We start from the raw sequence: 20203 nt of genomic DNA on the forward strand, positions 1-20203 counted from the left end.
AGGGCCAGTGTTTATGCAAAGCTCTCTTAGGACCCAGCCATGGAATCCTAAGGGGTTCTGGACTTTGCAACAACCAGATTTTTTCTGAACCGCTCAGATGTTGATTTTCAGATTCAAACTGACATTGATTCAGGTTTCTTTTCAATTGTGCCAGGTGCATTATCTACTTGAATGTGAAATATTAGGAGGAAAATAATATCATTTATACTTTTATACTATTTTCACTTATAATACACAAAATAGTTCTACAGACAGTTAAAGGCATAATAGATAAAATGAATGATTTCTTGTAGATGCAAAGCAGAAATAGAAATGCATGGTGGCTGAGACTCTTAAATCCTTATTTTTGTCATTTCCTGAGCAGTCATTAAAAATGAAGGCTTTTGGGACTGTCTGACATATAACAGGCGTAAATTTTGGCTAATGTAAACACTTTAAACCTGATAAGGCAGCGTACATATTTCTAAAGTTACAGCGAAAATCCAGTTATCAAGCTGAGGCCCCAAGGTTTTTCTTTACATAAATAACCTTGTCATTTATTCTTATTTTCATTCTTTTACTATTTTCTCTTTGTTGCAGTAACTAGTTTTGAATAAGCCAAAGACTCTTATGCTCACACCATATTTTCAGTGTGCTTTCACCATACACTCCAGGAATGCTCCCAGTATATTTGCCGGTTGTATCCATAGCTCATAATCAGCTCAACTTTCGGCACTCCTTAACCCCTTAAGGACGCAGGACGTACTCAAACGGCCCCTTTTCCGAGTCCTTAAGGACTCAGGACGTTTGAGTACGTCCTGTCAAATCCCGGCCCCCCGCCGCTAGCTGGAGGGGAGCCGGTGCCCGATGCCTGCTGAAATCGTTCAGCAGGCATCGGGGCATATCGCCCAGGGAGGTCATGATGACCCCCCATGTCGGCGATGGCCGCAGATCGCTGGACAATTCAGTCCAGCGATCTGCGGCAGATTCCGGGTCAATCGGGTCTCCAGTGACCCGGTGACCCGGAATTACAGGCTGTTCAGGGCCATCTCTGACGGCCCCGAACAGCCACAGCCAGCAGGGGTGAGGTGGCACTGGTGCCATCTCACGATCGCCCTAATTCGTCGTCCGGTTTCCCGGCCGTCCAATCAGGGCGCCTGCTGCGTGTGTCACTCCAGCAACAAGCTCCGCCCATCTTCCCGGAGGACGTGAGCGGGTGCGGGACGTGCACCCCGGGATCGGGGCCCCAGGAGCGGCGGCGGCGGCGATGACAAGGGACTGACCTGATGCAGCGTGGATTGTTGGAGGTGAGTGACAGCCTCCTGCTGTTGCTTAGCAACAGCTCCCAGCATGCAAAAAGGGCATGCTGGGAGCTGTAGTTATGCAACAGTAGGAGGCAGACCACCACAACTCCCAGGATGCCCTTATGGGCATGCTGGGACTTATAGTTTTGCAACAGCTGGAGGAACATTTTTTCTATGGAAAAGTGTACCTTCAGCTGTTGTATAACTACAACTCCCAGCTTGCACAAACAGCTAAAGTGCATGCTGGGAGTTGTAGTGGTGCATCTGCTGGTTGCATAACTACAACTCCCAGCATGCCCAATGGCTATCGGTGACTGCTGAGAGTTGTAGTTTTGCAACAGCTGAAGGCACACTGAGTTAAGTAGCAAACCAGTGTGTCTCCAGCTGTTGCAAAACTACAATCCCCAGCATCCCCAGCCAAAGTAGTATGCCTCCAGCTGTTGCATAACTACAAGACCCAGCATGCCCTTCCGCTGTCCGTACATGCTGGGGGTTGTATCTTTTGCAACAGCTGAAGGCACACTGGTTGCAAAACACTGAGTTTGTTACCAAACTCGGTGTTTCACAACCAGTGTGCCTCCAGCTGTTGCAAAACTAAAACTCCCAGCATGCACTGATAGACCGTACATGCTGGGAGTTGTAGTTTTGCAACAGCTGGATGCCCCCCCCCCAATGTGAACGTACAGGGTACACTCACATGGGCGGAGGTTTACAGTAAGTATCCGGCTGCAAGTTTGAGCTGCGGATACCCGCTCACGTCCTCCGGAAAGAGGGGCGGAGCGGGTTGCGGGAGTGACACACGCAGCAGGCTCCCTGATTGGACGGCTGGGAAACCGGACGACGAATCAGGGTGATCGTTAAATTTTGGCTGTCTTTTGGCTTTCTTTTGGCGGACAGAGCGGCACCCCATTAAGAGGGCGCTCTAGGCGGCTGCCTATTTTGCATATAGGTAGAGCAAGCCCTGACTATTCTATACAGACAAATATAATAGTAAGCGGATTTTAATCTTCGTTATAAGTGTATCTTTTTAATAGTATCATTATTTGTAAGAACTGTTTTATTTCCAAAACATTTGTCTCCTTTTCTGACTTTGGCTGTTGTTCACACGACAAGGGAAGAAATACAGTGAACCTTGATATCTTTACAACAAATGAGAACATATTAGATAAAATGAAATCTCCGGAATGACTAACGCAGACGCATTACCAGTAAATGATGCATTGTGGGAGGGGGAGGGGGGTTGGTTAGTTGGACTTGTCAAGCCCCACAGTCAGTCAATTGTCTGTGTTCTAAGGGCTAAAGGAAGATGTAGTATTACTTCAGCTGTTGTGGAAGTCAATGTCCTCTTCATGGTCCTTTGGCAGTAATACACATTTTACTAAACATCTGCATATATTCAATGTATCACACTCTGCACAAAGATTAGTGATGAAGGAGGGAGGAGAGTTTAATGGGTCAAACCTCAAAGTGCAGATTAGTCATACTAAAAGATGGAGAAAATGTTCATACATAGTTATCTGGTCCTTCAGTGTCCTATCAGTATTTTCTTTAGAAGTAATATTTTAGTGTCTCTAATATGTTATATGACTGTGGAGTTGTTTAAATCCCATAGACTTTTTTATTTGCTCTTTGTACTGTACCCTGTAGACATAGGTAAGACTTCTGTTTATTTCTTTTATAATCATTCTTGGGTAGAGTAAGGAAGTATTAGCTGGATATTGGTATTATACCAGAGAATAGGTTATATAATACTATGACTGATGCAGATTGCTTTATTTTCATTTTAGTCCTTTTAGTCAGTGCACCTTTATTTTTATTTATTTGCATTGTATTTTGGAGACACTTGAGTATGCTAGTTAAAATAATAGGGCTTATACATAGAGTTTTTACACATTACTAGCTGTGTCCTCTTCTTCAATATCCCATGCATTGACTTAGTTAAGACTTTGTGTTACCACATGTTGAGAAAAGGCTTTTATTGGCCTGAAGCTTTGCAAAAAAAATTTTATGTTTATTATGACACATGTGTGAGTACATTGGCAATGTATTTACACATGGATTATAATAAATATAGGGTGATTTAAAAAGGAAGGTGCAAAAATTATAGAATCTGTATTCTTAACCTAGAGAACATTTACTCATATAAAAAGACACAATGGCCCTCATTTACTATTGCAAACCCGACATGTTTTGTTGGGTTGTGTGCCAGATTCTGTCGCATTGCGCCAGAAATTCTGTCTGCGCCAGATTGTGCGCCAGAATTAAAAAAAACCCCGACTAACGCTCCCTTTTGCTTAGAAAACCCAAAAAAGGGGTGTGGCCACTGGGGAAAGGGGTACGGTCTCTGAAAAGGGCGGGTTCCCAACAGTTTCTCAAAAACCCAACATATTTACTAAGGTATCCACATAAAATGTGGTGGATTTGAGCTGAGGAAAACCCTACAGATCAGAGCATGTGTAAAAAAAAAAGCAAAGTGTAGGGAAAGTGGAAAATGTAGGGAAAGCTTAATAAATACTGTGGAATACAGTAAATACTGTAGGGAATTAAAACCCACAAAGAAACCTACACAACACTCTTAGTAAATGAGGGCCCATATCTGTTCAAGTTAAATTTATACACTGCAAATGTTAAAAAGGGATGTTCTTTGGTGATACGGCAGATATCTAGGCAGTAGTTCAGTTCTATCCAGACACATGTCAGTATATCCTCAAATATGACCTACAGTGGTTCAGTGATGCATTGTCTCAGGTTATTCACATCTTGTGACTGGAGGGGAAGGAGTCCTTCAGGTAGTCCTTTATGTAGTCCCACAGAAAGAAGTCACAGGATGTTAGATCGGGCGATGGTGGAGGCCAGCACAACATTGGTGAATCATTTCCTGCAAGGCCGATCCAATGTTTTAATAGAATTTCATTCAAGTATTGGCTAACATTCAAATAGAAATGTGGAGGTGCACCATCCTACTGATAAATTACATTTGCCAGATCTTCCTCTAGCTGTGGAAGAAGACAATTCTTTAACATGTCCATGTAAGTGCAACCAGTGACAGTGTCCTCAACAGAATAAAGGGGCTGTAGAGTTTGCACCTGCAGCTAACACCTTCACTTTGCGTAAGTCCCTCATGTACTTGATAAGGGCAAATGGCTTTTCTGAGCTCCAAATTCTAACATTGTGGCGACTGACTGGTCACATTATAGCTGAACGCCAGTCTGCCGACTAGTTCATCCTACTTCATTTGGCCCTGCAAGTCAGTGCCAAAGTCATGGCATTTCAGTCTGACTTTTAGTTTTGTCTCCCGAATAAGATGTAATCTGTATGGCTTACAATGGGCTGGTCTATGCTTGTATACTCAAATCCTGGTCACTGTCCTTTTTTAAGTCTTTGGGCGTCCTGGACTTTTCCCATGACATAAACACCCAGGGATTTCAAGTTTCTTCACACAATGTGAAAATGTATGCACATTTTTTGAGTTTATTCAGAAAGTTTTTTCTGTACTGTCCCCACAGGCCCTGTTCTTGCAAATTCCAACATGCAAAAAGCTTTTTAATGCTTTGATGTCACCATCTTATGTCATACTATGAAAGAATAATTCACCTTTGGCTCTTGATATTGAAAGCTGTGCTGTGATTGGTTGTTATAGGCAACTAAGCCAGTTTTGCTACTATGTCAAGTCACGGACCATTTACCATATATACTCGAGTATAAGCCGACCCGAATATAAGCCGATGCCCCTAATTTTACCCCAAAAACCCTGGAAAAGTTATTGACTCGACTATAAGCCTAGGGTGGGAAATACATCATCCCCCAATGTAATCATCCAGACCCCTGTCATCATCCAGACCCCCGTCATTAACACCCCCTTCATCATCACCACCTGTCAATCCCTTCATCAGTGGTCTTCAACCTGCGGACCTCCAGATGTTGCAAAACCACAACTCCCAGCATGCCCGGACAGCCATCGGCTGTCCAGGCATGCTGGGAGTTGTAGTTTTGAAACCTCTGGAGGTCCGCAGGTTGAAGACCACTGCGGCCTTCGTCATCATCCAGCCCCCCCCCCCTTTTGTTCTGTACTCACCCCCCTCGGCGGGAAGTTAGGGTGAGCTGGTCCAGGCTATCTATGCTGCAGGGACCGTCCGGTGGGGATGGTTAATCGTTGCGGGCTGTCCATTTTTACCGGGGGGGGCCTCTTCTCTGCGCTTCGGGCCCGGACAAGTGATGTTGCCTTGACGACGACGCACAGGGACGTTGCGCATGAGCGTCCCTGTGCGTCGTCCTCAAGGCAACGTCAATACTCCGGGCCCGAAGCACGGAGAAGAGGCCCACCTGGTGAAAATGGACAGCCCGGAATGACTAACCATCCCCACCGGACAGCCCCTGCAGCATAGATGGCCCGGACCAGCTCACCCTAACTTCCCGCCGAGGGGAGGTGAGTACAAAACAAAGGGGGGGGGGCTGGATGATGACGAAGGCCACAGTGGTCTTCAACCTGCGGACCTCCACTGGTTTCAAAACTATAACACCCAGCATGCCCGGACAGCCGACGGCTGACCGGGCTTGCCGGGAGTTGTAGTTTTACAACATCTGGAGGTCCTCAAGTTGAAGACCACTGATGAAGGGATTGACAGACGGAGAGTTCACTCGAGTATAAGCCGAGGGGGGCGATTCCAGCACAAAAAATTGTGCTGAAAAACTCGGCTTATACTCGAGTATATACGGTATGTAACTTTACCTACAGAGCTTTTCTATTGCACCATCCTTTATGAATCACCAGAGCACTAGAATCTCACTCCTGAGATGTTTGAAAGGGAATGGATGTGTCTTTTCTCTGTCAGATTTATAGAAGGATCGGTAGAAGGAAGGAAAGTACTATACTATCTGTAACACCCTCCTTGCTATTTTAGTGTTTATTATCTTTTTCTTTTATTAGTAAATTATTTTATTATGTCAATTGCTTTTGGATGAAAGTAGAACAACATGAGGCCCTTAGAAATAACTTCCTTTCACTGAGTGTAAATAAGAAAAAGAAAACAGTCTCTGGCGCCATGAAAGTTTTTGACCTTTGCGGCAAAATACAATGTTGATTTTAGTATGTACTGTAGTGTGATTTATTATTTAGATAATATGTATTCCCTAAAGAAACCCCTGCATTTCTTTTGCCTGGTCACAGCTATCTGACCCTGGTGCCTAATGGGACCCCAAAGTACATCTGCCCCATAACAGACCAGTATTATAATTAGCACATGGGGCCCTGTAGCAGATTTTGCATCAGGGCCCAGATGATACAAGTTATGCCTCTGTCACCTTTCTATGTATTGCCATCATTAAATCCAAACCAGTATTTTTTCCAATGCCAGTCCATAGGGAACAGACTACCAACCTGGTTCACCAACTTGGCAGAACACAGAACGTTCTTTACTGCTATGAGCTCTACATTCTCATTGCATAATGAAATTTATGAACAAACTTAAAGGAGTACTCTGGTGGAAAACTTTTTTTTTTAAATCAACTGATGCCAGAAAGTTAAACAGATTTTTGAATTACTTCTATAAAAAATATCTTAATCCTTAATCCTTCCAGTACTTATTACTTGAGGAAAACTTGGCTTCTGGCAACGAAACAACTGCAAAATAAGCTAAGGTAACACCTGCTATTACAAGAGAGGCCTGCATTAGAAATAAGCATTAAAACGAATAACGAAATTGTCCGAAAACGAAAGTGAAATGAATGATATATATAACGAATAGATCCGAAATAACGAATGCATCCGACAGCCGAACAGTTTCCGAATAGAACCGAAAAAATATATACGAATGCGTCCGAAAACAGAATAAAACAAATTACTGTATCTTGAAGGTTTAACAGAACCAAAACATTTTTTATCCGAAAAATAAACGAAACAAAACGGAAATTTTGGTCGTGCACAAGTCTATCATTTACCTACCCACATGTAAATGTGGGATCCAATATATTGGTCAGACTGTACAGACTCTTAGAGCGAGAATGAACAAACACCGCCATAACATTCATATAAAATTTATGCAACACAGTGTATCGAGGCACATCACCATGATCCATGCAAGTGACCCAGAGTGCGTGTCAGTATGCATAATCGAATCCATTCCAGAAGGGATTCACAATAGATACCAAAAACTGATCAAGAGAGAATCATTTTGGATTTTTAATGTAAACTCTTTATGTCCCGAAGGGTTAAATGAAATGATTGAAAAAACGACATTTTAGATAAATATACAGTGGGGATCAAAAGTTTGGGCACCCCAGGTAAAAATTTGTATTAATGTGCATAAAGAAGCCAAGGAAAGATGGAAAAATCTTCAAAAGGCATCAAATTAAAATGCATCAGGCTTGTCTATATGTTCATTTGCAAAGTACAAACACTGATTTTTGTGATGAGGATGTAGAAGAGGTTTTCTTCTGATGACTCTTCCATGAAGACCATATTTGTACAAGTATCTCTTTATTGTGGAATAGTGTACCACAACTCCAGTGTCTGCCAGATCTTTCTGGAGGGATTGTGCTGTCAAACATGGGTTTTGAATTGCTTTAACTTCCACTGTTCCTGATGACTGCCATTTCTTAATTACATTTCGATCAGAATGTATTGACATCTGAAAACGTTTTGCTATCTTCTTATAGCCTTCTCCAGCTTTGTGAGTGTAAACTATTTTCAGTTTCAGATTTCTAGACAATTGCTTAGAAGAACCCATGGTGCTGATTGTTGGGGCAAGGTCAGATGAGTCTGGGCATTTCAAACCTTTGAGATTGACATCACCTGGTCTTCCCAGATGATGATTGAGAACAATCCATGACACTGGCAGGTCCCAGCTTTGCAAAGGGGGCAGTGCATGCTATAAATTCTGCAGGGTGCCCAAACTATTGCAGACGCCATTTTTTTGTTTTCTGTTATTTTGAAAGTGTAAATGATGGAAATAAAATTTAACTTTTGTTGACATATTATAAGAATGTCTAATCTGTAATTTGATGCCTTTTGGAGATTTTTCCATCTTTCCTTGGCTTCTTTATGCACATTAATACAAATTTTTACCAGGGGTGCTCAAAATTTTGATCCCCACTGTACATGAGGAGGAACACTATTCCTGGCCATTGTCTAACTCATATATGGTATTGCTATGCAGATTTCTACTCTGCAGGCTTCATCTCTAATCTGCAGTTCTTCTAGAGTTGGTGGGCTGATCCCCCCCCCCCCCCATAGAAATGTATTGCTTGTCTTGCTGATATAGTACAAAGCTGAGCTGATTTTTAGAGAAGAACATGTGTGTGGCAGGAGGAGTGTGGGAGCTTGATAACAGGAAGAAGAATCATTTTTTTTATTATTCATCTATGCAACGTTTGTTCAAATGTCAGAGCCTGTTTTAAGCATTTAGAAAAGCTTTTTATACTGTCATATAATGTCAATACTATTGATTAATCAGGTTCTGGCTGTTCAGACCGACACCAATCGCTCCTAATCGCTCCGTAGGAAAAAAATTATATAGAAAGTATATGTAGTGGAACTCCTGCAGCGAGCAAAATTGGTAGCTGGGTGCTTCTCACAGCTGATTCTAGGAATCGGAGGAGGTCTAAGCACCCTAACTCTGACCAAAAAACTACACCAAAACCATGTTTCTATGAAATGCCAATGTTTTATTTTTTCTTTAATTATATTAACTCTTCAGATTCTGTGACCAATACCTTCTCTGTTTGCTCTGAACAATGGGAGAAGGTATCTGACACTGGCGTAGCCGCCGGGCACTACGCCAGTGTCAGGTTAGGGACCCACTCTAATGAGGTGGCCTTGACGTGGCGAGTGGGTCTGTACTTTTTGATCAAAATGTATACTAACAACCTGTTAGTTTTTGAAATTATGCTGAGAAGCAAGTAGATCAAATTACAAATGGTGGATGTGCGGCTGTGTTTCTCTTTTTGTGTTGCACATCTTTTGTTCCATTCCTGTGAGCCCCAGCAATCTCTGGGGTGATCTCTGGGGCTGATGGGTAATAAAGAAAGCCCAGGGATAAATAAAGGCTCCTAGGGATGTCTAGTCAGTGTCTGTTATGGTACATTTACATGGGTGTCTGGGTAAAGCACAGCTCTCCCTGAGCAGCGGGCAGCATGGCGGGGGGGAGGGCCCCCTCAATTTCAGATTGACTTTAATGGGAGCTTCAGTGCTGAACCATGCTAAAAAGAAGTGAAATAAAACATACATGAAATGTTCATTTTCACTTGTTTTACACATTTTAACCCTATAATAATATTAATTAAGGAGAAAAACAATGTTGAAATAGCTTTTTATACATTTCCTCATGCTGAAAAATATATCATATAAATTACATGCTACCATATTGTGGTATCCCGGTATCGCATCCTATACGGTACCTGTTTATAGGTCCCCATAGCCAGAGTCCCTAGGACATCGGTCTCCTTTTGTATAGTCCACCCCTAGTCACCTCTCACCCCTATAGTCATTGCTCTAGTCATATGCTCCTTATTTGTGGAAGTTTAACTGTATAAAATGTATATAAATAGTTAATTACCTGCGAGAAGCGTAGCAGGACCTGTGGGTCACGTGATCCGGTAAACTCTATGGTATTTCTGCTTGAGGACCTTTGGAGGTCCTTGTGACCTAATGCACTCATTTCCTTTGTGACGGTGAGTGACAGATGGCTGGACCAATAAAAATGGCCCTGCCCCTGCCCATATAAGGGTGCCGCGGCCATTAATCTCGCTCTTGTTTCCTGGCTGTTGATGAGAAAGGATCTGTGCTGCTGTCATCAGTGAGTCTTGGCCATAGCCTTGCGGCCACGGCTGTTCTATTCCAAATTGTGAGTGTATCAATCCCTAAACACTCTGCAAGACCACCGGACCTTATCTACCCCCTAAATCCGGACAGATCTTCGCAATATACCCTGAATTCAGAGACTATTATCTAAAGTCAAGGTCCGCAACATCTGTCAGTCATTGAAGTATAGAGAGACTGTTTGATTGAGACTGTTACTACTCTGTGGATGTACCGCAAGCCGTTAAGTAAAGTTTATGCAAGTTCAAATTCAACTACCTTGTGGACCTTCAGTCTTTATTCTTATGCACCTATTGTTACTGGGAAGGGCAGCGATAGGCCGGAGAGTCATCTCAGCATACTAGCCCTCAGCCTGGCGTCACAAACTATAGGGTTAACAATAACCCCTGATATACCAAAGCAAATCCCTGACTGTACCACCCCTACCCCTGAGGCCTACCACAAAGCAGCTACACAAAATGTATGCTTGAAAACAATTACCACATATCCAATAAGAAAAAAGGCCTAAAATAGTTATGTAGTCTTAAAATACAAAAGTTATTGCTGAGGAAACGCAAGGAAGCTAAAACAAAAAATTGTCTTGGACATTTAAGACAAACTTGGCTTAGTCCTTAATGGTTAATGTTATAAAATTCTTAAATGAATTAACTTTTTCCCTTTTTAAAGAACAATAAAATGTTGCCAAGGAAGCCAAGTTCTATCATTTTTTCTCAGGAAAGATCTGGGACTATCTGTAACTGACTTTTTCTTTGGTGAGATCATTTAACAATTAAGTGTTATTGTGCATGAATTTTTATCTGTTCTGTGACTCTGTTTCCTGACCAGCTATGTTTTCATGTATATACCTTCCAGATCTCATTATAAGTCAGTTTAGGGCTGCAAAACAGCTTAATAAATTGGACAATATAACTGTCCACTTTAAAATGATGGTAAATAATTATAAAATTTTAATTGTTTGAGAAACAAAGCAAAGGAATCATGGAAAGTGATAATTCCTTAAAGAGCTACTCCAGCGGAAAAATACGTTTTTAGATCAATTTGCACTAGAAAGTTAAACAAATTTGTAAATTACTGCTATATAAACATCTTAACCCTCCCAGTACTTATCAGCTGCTGTATGCTGCAGAGAAAGTTGTGAAGTTCTTTCCAGTCTGACCGCAGTGCTCTCTGCTGACACCTTTGTTTGTGTCAGGAACTGTCAGGAGCAGGAGAGGTTTGCCATGGGAATTTGTTTCTGGACAGTTCCTGACAGCAGACTTGTCAGCAGAGAGACTATGTTCAGACTGAAATGAACTATACAACTTTATCTGGAGCATACAACAGCTGATAAGTACTGGAAGGATTAAGATTTTTAAATATAAGTTATTTACAAATCTGTGTAACTGATTTGAAAACATTTGTTTTCCACTTGCTTTCCACCAGAGTACCCCTTTACTGATACCCAATAGCATAATGTGTGTAGATATTGCTTTTATAGGGGTATAATTGGGCAATATGGAATTCTAATAATCTACTCTCTGAAAAAGAAATCTACTTAAGAATGGAATAAAGAAATATCTACTGAAAATTTTCATTTCAGAGCATACTTTTTGGTGTTCTTCTTCTTCATGTAGAACAGCGTGAAACAAAATATATGAAAAAATGAAATTCTGGAATTTAATGGGCAATAATTCTTCTAAATACAACGTACAGTAAAACTAATATGTTAACTTTATTCCACAGTTCAGTACAATTGCAATGATACTGAATCATGGACTTAAAAAAAATTTAATTAATGAATTTAAATGATCCCCATATTCTTCTAAGTACTATAACTTTTTTGTCCAATGAGCTGTCTGAGGGCTAATTTTTGGCACTGTGATCTGTAGTTTTTAGTCATTTGCATTTAGGAGTGGGACTTTTTGATCATATTTGCAAATCTGGAATTTAGTATTATCCCATTTAAAGAACTTATCATGCAAGATCATTAAAATTATATTTAAATACTGAATGGCACGAGGGTTGCATGTTAGCATCCCTCGATATTGAAAGCTTGTATACCAGCATAATTAAAAATGAAGCCATCGAGTGCATTAGAGAATTGTTGAGAAGAAAGAATGGGGACCATGACTTTATAGAATTTGTGGCGGAAGATCTGTCTCTGGTCCTGTCCAATAATGTATTTCAATTCAACGATATATGGTACACTCGAAAAAGCGGCGTAGCCGTGGGAACACCTGTGGCATGTTCCCTGGCTAATCTATACATCGCAGCCTTTGAACAAGAATATATTTTTTCCGCCAATAACCCCCATCTTAAATATGTGAAGAATTACGTCAGATTTGTGGATTACGTCTTGATCATTTGGACAGGAACAGAGACAGACTTTAAAACTTTTGTAGAGACACTCAACAGCAAAAATAACATGAATTTAAAATGTACATTTAAAACCAGCAGCAGAGAGCTACAGTTTTTGGATGCACTAGTCCAAATTAAGGATAATGGGCTGTAGACGGTGGGATACAGAAAACCCACCGCCGGGAACACATTACTGCATTACGAGAGCTACCACCCCCAGCACACAAAAATGGCCATTCCATACGGACAATTTTTAAGGTTCAAAAGGATAAACCGTACCCAAATCAGTTTCAAAAACCAGGCAGAAGATCTATATAAACGATTACTAGACAGGGGCTATCCACACGATATGTTAACCAAATATTTACCAAAGCATATAATAAAGCTAACGAACAGGATCGAAATACTCTACTAGCAAGATCTACTCATAAGCATAGAAAGAGAAGGAGAGCCTCCACTGAAAATCATAGGTTCTGCTTGACTTTCGCATATAGTCCCATGTCCAACACTATCAAAAATGCTATATATCGTAATTGGTACCTAATAAAAAGAAAATACGTGCCGAATAAACCTATGATAGCATTCAAAAGCGTACCTAACCTTAGTGATACTATCACAAGTGGCAAATATTCCATAGTCAAGCACAACTGGTTAAGTGATTCCTCTCCAATAGGTAATTACAAGTGCAAGAATTGTCATTGGTGCCCCCACTATGCGACAGGTAAATACTTCTGCATAGGGGGAGTCCCAGTCAGAATACAATAATTAATATGTTGTCGTTCCGACTATGTCGTCTATTGCCTTACCTGCGAATGCGGACGATTCTTTGTCGGCAGTACCACCAGCCCTGTGAACGTCCGCTTTTGCAAACACATATATTCATTAAAGGGGTACTATGGCGCTAAGACATCTTATCCCCTATCCAAAGGATAGGAGATAAGATACCTGACTGCGGGGGTCCCACCGCTGCGGACCCCCGTGATCTTCCATGCCGCACCCCGCTAGAATCAGCCCCCGGAGCGTGCTCGCTCCGGGTCTGATTACTAGCGATCACAGCACGGCTCCGCCCCCGTGTGACGTCACGCTCTGCCCCCTCAATGCAAGCCTACGGAGGGGGCGTGACAGCTGTCGCACCCCCTCCATAGGCTTGCAATGAGGGGGTGGACAAAAGGCGACAAAAGCTCCGTTTTGTGCTAAGGATGCACTTCCTCCGGTCCTACGAACTCTTGTCTACAAACCAGAGCACCATAGTACTTTCAGCAGCGTTTCCCAGTAAGCTGTAGAGATCCTCCCATGTCCTCAGTGCCGTATGCACATCTATGAGTGATCTTTATTTTAATTGTTTTTAATGCACTTGCACATTTCTGTCACATGTTCACCTGCTGACGTCAGCTCCCACAGGTCTCATAACCAATACTGATGTCGACAGGAGGCATGATCTGAAGAAGTAGGAGTTTCCTATGAAACAGCTGTCATCAGTGTCTGGAGCACCCGGTGTCCTCACCCGCTGTGAATCATTATTATTCACAGGTGGTGAGTGCTATCCCTTATATCTATCTTTATATATTATATTTAAATAGTTTGGACATTTCCACACATGGTGATTTGTTTTCTTCTCTTTTTTTTATTTTTATTTTTTTTTATTTTTTTTGCAGTTCAGACTTTTTATTTTTTTTTAAATTTAAAAAAGGAGTCGAAGATGTTACATGGTAGCCACAGAGGACTTGGGTTCCCATGAAAACTGATTCGCCCCCTCAGGATTGCAATGCAAGGGGGCCATATAGAACTCTAACAAGCCTGTCAAAAACTCACTAGATACCGTGATCACAAATGATTTTGGAATTTAGTGAGTTAGATGACTAGCATCAGATTGACCTTCAATGCTGGTCACTGACAGTGAATGTCAGCTGTTGATAGCGCTGACACCTGCTGTGTTGGAAATAGTCTAAGCTTTAAAGAGTTAAAGGGAAGGTGTTTCCTATAGATATTTATTTATTTATTTTTGTTAGTTAGAACCATATGCAGTGCTAAAACACATTTTGTTATAAACTATTTTTGTTTCATGAATGAAAGTTTTATTTTCTGTACATATTTACGTGGTGGCCACCATGCCTAAGCTACTCATCTCCTCTGTTAGTTTAGAAAGTTGACTGATTGACTTCTATAAGATAGTGTTCTAGGAATGCTCTGTGACCTGTGCAGAGAGCCTTCTCAATCCACCATTGTCAATTGTGGGCCATGTGTGACGGCATTGGCCTCCAGCTTTACAACAGAAGTGTTACCTTTCACTTTAGTCCTGCCTTTCAGGAGAGTGTGATGACTACTGAAAAGTTATCTCTATGGAATATAAGGTAAGACTCAGTGGCTCAAAAACTGCTAAATTTCAGGCCACTTTAAAGGGGTACTTCTCTGGAAAACATTATTTTTTAAATCAAGTGGTGCCAGAAAGTTAAACAGTTTTGTAAATTACTTCTATTTAAAAATCTTAATCCTTCCAGTTCTTATCAGCTGCTATATGTTGCACAGGGAGTTCTTTCCTTTTTGAATTTCCTTTCTGTCTGACCACAGTGCTCTCTGCTGACACCTCTCTCCATTTTAGGAACTATCCAGAGCAGGATAGGTTTGCTATGGGGATTTGCTTCTACTCTGGACAGTTCCTGACATGGGCAGAGGTGTCAGCAAAGAACACTGTGGTCAGACTGAAAGGAAATAAAAAAAAAAGAGAACTTCCTGTGCAACAAACATTATACACTGATAAGTACTGGAAGAACTAAGATTATTAAATAGAAGTAATTTACAAATCTGTTTAACTTTCTGGCCCCAGGTGATTTAAAAAAAAAAATAAAAGTTTTCAGAGGAGTACCCCTTTAAAAGCCCCTTCCAAGATAAAGAAGATTATTCATTTATTTTATTAACATTGGTCATGGTGGGAGGAGGAATGAATAATTATAAAATGATACTCACACACCATCGATCCCCTGCCAGTGCTGGTCCCTGCTGCTTCCTGCTTAAATCTTGACACATAGAAAATGCCCTCTCAGCCAATGAAATGCTGAGACAGGTCACTGATGTGGTCATTGATTGGCTGACTAGAAATTTCCTATGTATTTCCTTTGTGTCAAGCAGGAAGCAGTGGGAGCTAAAATGGCACTGGTTGGGAATCAGTGGCAGGTGAGTACTATTGTATGCTCCCATCCATGATCACTTTCAAAGACTAAAAAATATTTGTCCAGAAAACCCTGTTAATATAGATAATGACATGGAAAATTAGGGAAAAAACTTTAACAGATGTTTTTTTTTTATTTATTTATTAATATATCATGAAAATTCTATTTAAACAATAAGTCATTTTCTGATAATTTATTGAAATAAAGTTATTTACCTGTGGGCCCCTTAAGCCTTGTTCTCCATTAAGCCCTGGCATACCAGGATCGCCTGTAGTCCCCTGTGGATGAATATTGATTATGTTTCTGCATCATTATTTTCACATTTAGCACATTTATCACATATCACCTGTTATCTGTCCATTCAATTATGTCTCCCCTGATTCCATGATTTTAATGTGAACCATAGATTGTAAAATAAATACAAAGGAAATATTGTACCTTTCTAGATGTTTTAAATAAAATATTATTTTCAGATGTCTTATGTAAAATGTATTACTGTTTGTGTTTTTTGTTATTACTGTGTGTTATTGTGTTGTTTTTTTTTTTTTTTACTAAGGTTGAATGACTTCTACCCACAAAATGTTGAGAAATCGGGCCTAGCTTTATTATCTAAAGGTGATTGCAATAAAGTGACACACAGGCCTCTAGTGACTACTATAGAATGCTGTAGAGTTAATCTTGGCTAAACAGTTTGATTTAAGCATACCTGTGGGCCGATAACACCTCTTCTACCAGGAAGACTCTGAAAGAAAATGGAGTTTTAGCATAACCCTATTTATTTTATTTCCCTTTGTTTATATAGAACCAACATATTCGGCAGTGCTGTACAAATATTGCAGTTCTCTACAAATACATTGGACATTGTTTTTTTTTTTTTTTAGAGCTAATAATCTATTACTATGTTATGAAGTATGATATAAAATGGACAACCTGGAGGAAACTTGTGAAAACACAAGGAGATCACACAAACTCAATTCAAACTTTAAGACAACTGTGCAAACCACTAAGCCACCGTGGCAAAATTATTTATCAACTGATGTGTTTTTCAGTAGTTTGTAATTATTTTTTTTTTTTTTGATTTTCTCCTTTTATAGCCTTTCTTGACCTGTTGGCACTTATGAAAAGTGATAATGTGGTATAAGGTATACACTGGAGATCAAAAAAAGGATAGGGGATAAGATGTCAGATCGCCGGGGTCCCGCTGCTGGGGACCCCGGGGATCGCTGCTGCAGCACCCCGCTAATCATTACTGCACAGAGCGAGTTCGCTCTGCACGTAATGATGGGCAATACAGGGGCCGGAGCATCGTTACATCACGGCTCCGCCCCTCGTAACGTCACGGCCCGTCCCCGTCAATACAAGTCTATGGTAGGGGGCGTGACGACCGCCACGCCCCCTCCCATAGACTTGCATTAAGGGGACGGGCCGTGATGTCATGAGGGGCAGAGCCATGATGTCACGCTGCTCCGGCCCCTGTATCGTACGTCATTACGCACAGAGCGAACTCGCTCTGTGCAGTAATGATGGCGGGGTGCCGCAGCGGCGATCCCCGGCAGGACCGCGGCGATCTGACATCTTATCCCCTATCCTTTGGATAGGGGATAAGATGCCAGGGGCGGAGTACCCCTTTAAGCTTGTTTCATAAATTGTATTTATTCTAAAGCAGAGAATAAAAATGTAAATAATATAATTGAAAAACACTTTCAGATACCTGCAAGTTATTGGTGATTATCTGCAACTGGTGCTAATTTCCTTAATGATCTGACAAACCCTATTTAACTGGCAGCCTAACTTTCCAGTTTTCACTGACTTTGCACAAATGTTGTGCCGTTCCAAAGTGACTGAAACCCTCTAGCAGCAGGTTGTCCAGTTGGGTGACCCTAAAAGCCATAGCAAGAGAAGTTGGTCGTTCCAAATCTGTGATTTCTAGAATATTGCATCTTTATAACATCCCAAACTCCTTCAAGTCCCCCAAGAAGGCTAGTCACCCTTGAAAGGCAAATGCAAGAGAGGACAGAATAATGCGGAGAATTGCCATGGGTAATCGTATCAACACTGCGGCTCGAATTGCTCGCCAGTTCAGCACTGAACAGGGTAAGGATCCCTCTCGTCATACAGTGTCTCGACATTGAAGAGCATTTGGTCTGAAAGCCCACTCTGCAGTGACCAAACCTCTCATTGCCAGAAATAATCTAAAGGCTAGACTCACCTTTACTGAGGAGCATGTTATGGGGACAGAGGAGAAGTGCTCCTGAGTTCATTTTAGTGATGAAATAAGTTTAATTTATTTGGGTCTAATGGGAAACATTTTGTTCCTCGACAAACTGGAGAAATACTGAACCCAAAGTGTGTAAAGAAGTCAGTGAAAGGTGGAGGAGGAAGTGTCATGGCTTGGGGAATGTTTTCTGCAGCAGAAGTTGGACCTATCATACAGCTACATGGACAAGTGAATGCAAGTGTGTATCAGAACCTTCTTCAACAACACATGGTTCCTTCCTTGCGTTCATCACTTAATCAGACAGCAATATTCATGCAGGACAATGCCCCCTATCACACAGCAACATTGAAACAATGAAATGGCCAGCCTAGAGTCCTGATCTAAACCCAACAGAAAATCTCTGGAAAATCCTTGGTGAAAAAGTTATCACCATGAAACCCACAACAGTCACAGAACTGTGGAAAAGACTGGAAGAAGAGTGGGTGAAAATCACACCAGAGCAGTGTGAGAGACTAATGATGTCCTGTGGCAGCAGATGTGCTTAAGTCATTCAAAGCAAAGGCCTGTACACTTTTTAGGGATTGGTCACTGGTCTAACCTTCAGAAAATGTTGTTAGAATCTTTCTCGGTGCTACAGTCATTGCTGTTCTCTAATTATTAGGGATGAGTGAATCGAATCTGATGAATCCGAATTCGTTACGAATTTCAGGAAAAATTTGATTTGCAACGACTGCGAATATCGCCGCGATTCGATTGCGCGAATTGCTTCATTAAACTCCATTTAGTGCGGTCCACGCTCCAGGGCATCTAAAATGGCTGATCAACATGTGAGGACATGGGGCAAGGTCATCCACTTCATCACAAGTGATATCTGACACCCCCAGTCAACATTCGGTGGGTTCCTCAGACACAATCCTCAGTTGGCATGGCCCGGGAGCAGTCCCTGTCCTCAAATTGCCTCTGTCCTATGCTGTTCCCTCCCCCACAGAAGTATCTTATGCTGTGGGTTCAGCTCCACTTTTCAGGGAGGATGATATACTAGAGGACAGTCAGCAGCTAAGAAGTGGAGGAGACATCCACCACTTTCTCCACTAGGCGGGCAAGAAGTGATGAGGAGAGTGGTGTGGGAGGTGGTGCTGCAAGCGTTCAGGGTCCTGAAGCAGACACTGTTGAGGAACCTGAGGAGGACATCAGTGACATGCAGACACAACTCGATGATGATGAAGCGGATCACACTTAGGAGCCAGGTTCAGAAGGGGCTTCATCATCATCAGGAGAAGAGGGTTGCAGGTTGCCCGTGAGGCAGCAGTTGAGCCAGCAAGGTGGTAGCATGGTTGGCAGTCAGCATGGAGGCAGAAGTGGAAAGTCTGGTGCCAAACATGCCCGGGGTAGACCACCTGCTTTGCGGCAGCCTATCTTCTCAGGAGGTAGTGGAACAGGGGTTCTTGGAGTCAGCGGCAGTAGCAGTCAATCATTGTGGACTTTTGGTGGGAAAATCAGCTACTCGGCGGTGTGGCAGTTTTTCATCAAGCATCCGGAGGATGTGAACCTGGTCACATGCAAGATGTGTCGACAGAAGGTGAAGCATGGCCAGGGTTCCAATGTTGGCACCACGGCCCTGCATCAACATATGCAGCATCACCATAAAGCGACCTGGGAGAACCATGGCTCCGATGTGGTGGTCCAGCCTTCTGCATCACCCAGTGGCACACCACTCCCTGTTTCAGCCAGCCAAAGCTCCACCACATCAGCCAAAGGGTGCTGTGTGTCATACCCATCCTCTGTTGCTCCAGATTCTCCTGCTCCACCTATTTTGAGTCAGTCATTCCGCCAGCAATCCATCGGCAAAGCCATGTCCAAGAGACAACAGTATGGGCCTACTGATCCAACGGCGCAGAAGCTGAATGTGCTCCTGTCCAAGTTGCTGGTGCTGCAGTCCCTCCCTTTCCAAGTGGTGGACTCTGCATCTTTGAGAGAACTGATGGCTTGTGCCAAGCCGAGGTGGAGAGTACCAAGCCACCCCAGCGCCGACGTGTGGAGCTGTATCTACGGTCAGGGACAAATAATGTCCTTTACGGCCCACTGGGTAAATGTGGTTCCTGCACAGCCACAACAGCAACTTGGACAGGTCACGCCGATTCCGCCTCCCCGCTCTCAGGCATTGATCCTGTGACAGTGTTCAACTCCTCATCCTCTACCGAGTCATCAGCCTCCACTGCACGGACAAGTCTCAGTGCCCCTCCAGCATACCATGTGTGCAGGGCATGGCGGTGTCACACTGTTCACATAATTCACACGGAAATAGGAACCATGGTACCGACAACGGGAAGAATATCTTGCCTGTGCTGCCACAAGGAAGCCTGAGACATGTGCCCTGCATGGC

The 20203-nt window shown here is 42.3% G+C and overlaps 1 protein-coding gene across 5 annotated transcripts in view; it reads right to left on the reverse strand.

Moving 5' to 3' along the window:
* LOC130273601 (collagen alpha-6(VI) chain-like) overlaps positions 1–20203 on the reverse strand; it is a 199568-nt gene that overhangs the window by 55947 nt on the left and 123418 nt on the right. For all 5 annotated transcript variants that reach the window (XM_056520678.1, XM_056520677.1, XM_056520675.1 and 2 more), the window contains 2 exons: positions 16309–16344; positions 15818–15880 (listed from right to left, as the gene is read on the reverse strand). In XM_056520678.1, coding sequence (XP_056376653.1) covers positions 15818–15880; positions 16309–16344 — 99 coding nt within the window. The remainder of the gene's footprint in view (positions 1–15817; positions 15881–16308; positions 16345–20203) is intronic.

This window comes from Hyla sarda, chromosome 5 (assembly GCF_029499605.1).
Source record: "Hyla sarda isolate aHylSar1 chromosome 5, aHylSar1.hap1, whole genome shotgun sequence".
NCBI classification, from domain to species: Eukaryota; Metazoa; Chordata; class Amphibia; order Anura; family Hylidae; genus Hyla; species Hyla sarda.